This window comes from Artibeus jamaicensis, unplaced genomic scaffold (assembly GCF_021234435.1).
Source record: "Artibeus jamaicensis isolate MK-2021 breed Jamaican fruit bat unplaced genomic scaffold, CSHL_Jam_final contig_723, whole genome shotgun sequence".
Taxonomy (NCBI): Eukaryota; Metazoa; Chordata; class Mammalia; order Chiroptera; family Phyllostomidae; genus Artibeus; species Artibeus jamaicensis.
This window is the reverse complement of record NW_026521938.1, coordinates 1,665,011-1,670,912: the sequence shown is the minus strand read 5'-3', so window position 1 is coordinate 1,670,912 and position 5,902 is coordinate 1,665,011. Positions and strand designations below refer to the sequence as shown.

Below are 5,902 nucleotides of genomic sequence, written 5' to 3'. Positions count from 1 at the left end.
AAGCCCTTATTATATGAAATGTTAAAGGGACTTACCTAAGAAAAAGAAGATAAAAAAGATGAACAGTGAAAGGACAGCAAACTCACAGTTATGAACAACCACACCTAAAACAAAAGCAAATTAAGAGGACAGCTAGATCAGGAGTGAACCATAGAAATGAAGATCACATGGAAGGTTAGCAACAGAGGAGTGGGAGGAGAAGGGGAAGGTACAGAAAATAAGTAGCTTAAATAGTAGATAGAAAATAGATAGGGGGAGGGTAAGAATAGTAGGGGAAATATAGAATCTAAAGAACTTGACACACGTGTTCATAAACTAAAGGGGGGAAAATGGTGGGGGAGGGGTGTGCAGGGTGGAGGGGAACAGAGGAGGGGAAATAGAACATATGTAAAGGCATAATCAATAAAATAAAATTCTCTTTATTGCAAGCTTCAAATCTTATTAACTATGTTTTTAATATTTTGAAATTATAAAAAATCTGCATTGCCACTTGAATGATATTAATCAATACACTTAGGTTAAATTAATTATTTGCAATATGAGATTTTTCCTTTTAGTCTAAAACATACAACCACTCTTATTTCATCCTGATGTTAATATATAAAACCAGTTCTTCCTTTTGCTTCAACATCCCCTTATCACCCTCCAGAATAAATAGTCCTTTCCTTAACTTCCTGAAAACAAAACCAGTATGAACTCCAAAGAGTCTTTAGACGTTTGGGGAAGTTTCCTTGTTTGATGTGAGAAAACATTCCAGAGTCCTCTTGTCTTTTTTGAAAGATATGTATCTTGTTCTAGTTGAAAACTGCATTTTGTGAATACAATATGAATAATGGGCATGGTAATTACTTGGGAGTTGGTTAGAGTATACAGTGGAAATATGTGTTCATGCTTCAGAAAAAATACAGGTCACATTAATGATGATTCTCCTGAACAAAATTAAAAGTTAAAAAGTTTTCCTTAAACTGTTTGCATTTTTATTTCTAAGTTTTCCCTTTTAGAAAAAGCCTCATTTCCCAATTACATTAAAATACTTACTCATTAATTTCAGAATATTTCCCACTGCTTTTATTAACAATATGGTTATGAGAAAATTTAACACCTTTGCAAGTATTTTTGCCTTGATATAGTTCAGAACAAGTACTTAGTCCAAATAGGTTTTTAAGGCACTTAAAATTTTATTACTTCATATAGATAGACAACAATGAGCTATATATATTTGATCGTAAATTTGCCTTAGAATTTTATTGTTTTCATTGCATTTTAAGTTAATATTGTCAGATAATTATGTAAAATAGCTGTGTTTACCTAAGAGTAAACACTTTAACACAGGATCAATTCATAAACATTTAGTTTTCATTTCTATCCCTCCAACCTAGATTGTCTCTTTATCTCTATATCATTCATCTTTCGTGGGTTTCAGTTTTAAAACAACTGAATTCACACATACAAATGTATCCCTATTCATATTCGTTCAGAATTCTAAGAAATCCAAAAATAGTGGCATACTAGGTAGTCGCCTGCCCATGTCTTATCTTTTATTTAAGAATACATCCTGGAAAGAACTTCATACACATGCATAGAGAGGTTTTCCATTCAGTTTTATAGATGTAGAGATATAATATTAACGGTCCATTATTTATCGAAACTTCCTCTTTTAGTTTGATATTTAACTGGTTTCCAACATGGGACTCCTAATTATTAAGTTTCAAGTCCATAAACTCTTATTCTTAATGCTCATTTAATTTAAAAAATGTACCGTTTAAAGAATTTTTTAAAATGTGTTAGATTTAGCACTAGGAATTACTGGCAGATGAAATTAACACATTCTCCTTTCTTTATGTTCCTACCATATTTTGACTCCAAATTAAGATCAGTGTCTCCTAGATACTGATGTGATGGGCTCTGCTAGCTTGGAAAAAGGATTTGTCTTCCTCCTGGAGACTGGAGCTGGGATCCTGGGAAACTCCTCCCTCCTTTGTCTTTATAATTTCTCTTGGCTCACTGGACACAAGCTGAAACCCATAGACTTGATTCTCAACCAGCTGGTCTTCGCCAACAACCTGGTTCTTTATTCCAAGGGGATACCTCACACAATGGCAGCTTTTGGGTTAAAATATTTTTTGGATGATGTGGGATGTAAACTTGTCTTCTATTTACACAGAGTGGCCAGAGGGGTGTCCCTTGGCACTGCCTGCCTCCTCAGTGGCTTCCAGGCCATTAAACTTTATTCCAGAACCTATAGGTGGTTGGAGCATAAAACGAGGTCCCCAAAGTGCATTACTTTCTGTTGTTCCCTCTGCTGGATTCTGCATCTCTTAACAAATGTCTTTATTCCCATGCAAGTATTTGGGCCAACAAACAGTAAAAATGTGAGTGCAAAAACACATTTTGGATATTGTTTTTCACTCAGGTCAGACAGACTTATAGTCCTACTTCTTGGAGTTGTGTTATCTTCCTTTGATGTTATATGTTTGGTTCTCATGATGTGGACTAGTGGCTCCATGGTCTTTTTCCTGATTAGGCACAAGCAGCGAGTCCAACACATTCACAGCAACCTGTTTCCCCACAGACCGTCCCACGAAGTCAGAGCCACGCGCATCATTCTGATCCTGGTGAGCAGCTTTGTCACCTTTTACTCTCTTTCTTCCATTTCAACTCTTTACATTATTCTTACTGTGTCACCAAGCCAGTGGCTGGTGGACATCCCTGTGTTCCTGGACTCATGCTTTCCAACGTTTAGTCCCTTTTTGCTTATTATCAGTAACATCCATAGCTCTCAACTCGTTTTAAATTTCTGGGCCAAAATTTCATGTAAAGCCAATCTGGTTAAAAACCTATAACTCTTCTAACTTTGGCAGTCGGATGAATAATGAGTTTAGTTTTTAAGAAATTTTAATGAATGTCAGTAATTATTAGGTGCTAATAATTCTGCTAGAAATGTGTTTCACAGTGGTGAATAAAACTAATTACATTTCTGCTTTCCTAGAATTTCTAGCTTAAGCGGAAGTTGAAATTATGTACTCTATTATATCAAACTTACTTCACGTACTTACGCCTCTTTATAATGAATGGAAAGTCTTGGGAGAGTGTTGAGAGAGTACAAAGGTGCAAAGCATCGAATTTTGTGATAAAGATGGGTATTATAATGTACTTATTTTTCATGTACTTACCTGAAAATTGATGATTTTTTAAAGTATACTTGTATGTTGTAGTTTTGGACACAGAATAATCACCTGAAAAGACTCATTCAGTGGAAGCCACAAAAGGTTTTCAGAGACCTGATGAACCTCACCATGTCTGGTGTTGATATGGAGAATGATAAGGACTAGGATAGAACATGAAGCAATAAATACACATGATAACTAGTTCAGACAGACGCTATAGAACCAGCCAAGAATTCTAATTTTGGTTGTAAAAATAATGATGAGTCCAATTCAGGTTTAAATTGATGGGCAACATCAGCAGCTCTGATTACTATGAATTATTTTAGTAAATATTCCACTGAGTATGTTATGTATATCATAAAGTTACATTTTTATTATTTTAAATATTAGTTTATCTCTTAATTGTATTTACTGGACCTAAAAAATAAATCACTTCAGTGTCAAGTCTGGTGAGTTAATATACCTGTACTTTGCTGACATGATGAAAATTAATGGGAATTTTGGTATAACTTAAATTACCCTTTCTTTTTTCCCTTTATTGAATAAAATGCAACAGTATCTTTTTTGCAAATATTGACTATTATTTCCTTGTCACTTAAGGCTTCTCAAGTTTTCCTGAGGCTTTTAATGTACCTATATTATTTTCATGCTAGATTTGATATTTTACAAAAGTGGTTTTTATAGTTAGTTACATAATATCTTGAATTTTGATTCATTTCCTGGAAGTACATAACCTCTTTTATTTTCCACTAAAATTATGAGCTCATGTAATTTTCTTAATCTGGAGCTGTCATGTCATTTTTGGTTTATAGTGTATCATAGTAGTCATCTAAATCAAGTATGCATCAGAATGAAAAGCAATGTTTATGAAACTCAGACTGTGGACTCCCAACTCTAGTGTTACTGATTGTGTTGGCCTGAGACAAAACACAAGAATTTGCATTTATAACAAGTTCCCAAGGATGCCATGCCACTGGCCTAGGGAGTCACGGTGTAAACCACTAACCTAATCTTTATTAAAGTTCACAAAATTTCTTTGAATTTTTGTGCCAAAATGTATGCTTTATTATGCCAGTAGTCCTGACCCAATCCTTTCCCGATTTACCATGAGGTAGAGAGTTGGTACCTTTCATATCACGCTCACTTTAAATCTCAGTATGTAGCAAATGGACTTCACCAAGAAAGCAACATGACCAAAAATGGTGGAGTGGGGAACTGGACGTTTTTATCCTGCAATAAAAACAAAGATTAAGTTTGCAGAACTGGTCAGAATCAACTATTCAAGAAATCTGAAATCTAACTAAAACATCTACAATCACAGGGGAGTGTATAATGAAGAAAGAATTGCCAAATTTTGGAAAAGCACATTGCAACATATTACCTGCCCACTATCCCCAACTCCCCTCCACCTCATGCGGCTTGCTGGTTCCTGAAAGGGCATTATGAACTTTGTTCTCACAGAACTATGATTGTAATCCTCCTTTAGGATCACTTTAGGGACTTCCCTCTGTTTTGTCGACCTCACAATATTCCCACAGCTACTATGGCCTCCTGAGTGACACATGTCAAAAGTACTTAGAAGAAATATGCTAAGGACTTCTGGCCGAGATGGAGGCGTAGGCAGACATACTGTGCCTCCTCGCACAACCAAAATAAGGACAACAAAAATTTAGAAACAAAAAAACAGCCAGACTGAGAGAAAAATTGAAATGTATGGAAGTTCAACAACCAAAGGGGTTAAAAAAGACACATCATCCAGATCGATAAGAAGGGTGGAGTCGGGTGCCAGGCAGAGAGGGGTCATGGCAAAAAAAGTGATGGCTGGTGGACCCCCGGCATGAAAGACAGCAGTGGACAGACCCAGTGAGGCGGGTAAAGGAGGTTGGCTGACCAGTTGGTCACACATTCGTATGCAGATAAACCAGGAGAAACTGGGGAGCAAGACAGACAGCTCAACCTAGGGCCCAAGCACGGGGAAATAAAGCCTCAGAACACCAACTGAAAACACCTGTGGGTGTTGCGGCAGTAGGAGAGGCACTCAGACTCGCAGGAGAGTTCGTTGGAGAGACCCACAGGGTCCTAGAGCGTACACAAACCCACCCACACAGGAACCAGCACCAGAAGGGCCCAGTTTGCTTGGGGGGAGTGGTGGGAGGGACTGAGATCCAACAGAGAGGAGCAAGTGCCATTGTTTCCTCTCTGACCCCTCCCCCACATACAGCATCACAACCCAGGAATGTGGGTTGCCCTGCCCTGGTGAACACACCTAAGGCTCTGCCCCTCACTACATAACAGGCATGACAAGACAAAAAAAATTAGCCTAAACGGAAGAACAGATCTAAGCTCCAAAACAACTAAGCAATGAAGAGGTAGCAATGTATCAGATGCACAGTTCAAAGCACTGGTGATCAGGATGCTCACAGAATTGGTTGAATTTGGTCCCAAATTAGATGAAAAATGAAGGCTACACTAAGTGAAATAAAGGAAAATTGTATAGGGAACCAATAGTGATGGGAAGAAAACTGGGACTCAAAGCTAGGGAGTGGACCAGAAGAAAGAAAGAAACAACCAAACAGAAAAGAATGAAGAAACAAGAATTCAAAAAAAATGAGGAGAGGCTTAGGAACCTTCAGGACATTTTTAAACATTCCAATATCCGAATTATAGGGATACCAGAAGGTGAAGAGGAAGAGCAACAAGTGGAAAACTTATTTGAACAAATAATAAAGGAGAAC

At 37.2% G+C, this 5,902-nt stretch overlaps 1 protein-coding gene across 1 annotated transcript; it reads left to right on the top strand.

Moving 5' to 3' along the window:
• Positions 1 to 1,898: 1,898 nt before the first annotated feature.
• Positions 1,899 to 2,843, top strand: LOC119053167 (vomeronasal type-1 receptor 1-like). The gene has a single exon (XM_037150656.2). The coding sequence runs from the start codon at positions 1,899 to 1,901 to the stop codon at positions 2,841 to 2,843; it is 945 nt and encodes a 314-aa protein (XP_037006551.2).
• Positions 2,844 to 5,902: the final 3,059 nt, after the last annotated feature.

What these genes read in the sequence shown, in the direction of transcription:
- LOC119053167 (XM_037150656.2), top strand. Translation starts at nt 1,899, where the DNA reads ATGGGCTCTGCTAGCTTGGAAAAAGGATTTGTCTTCCTCCTGGAGACT.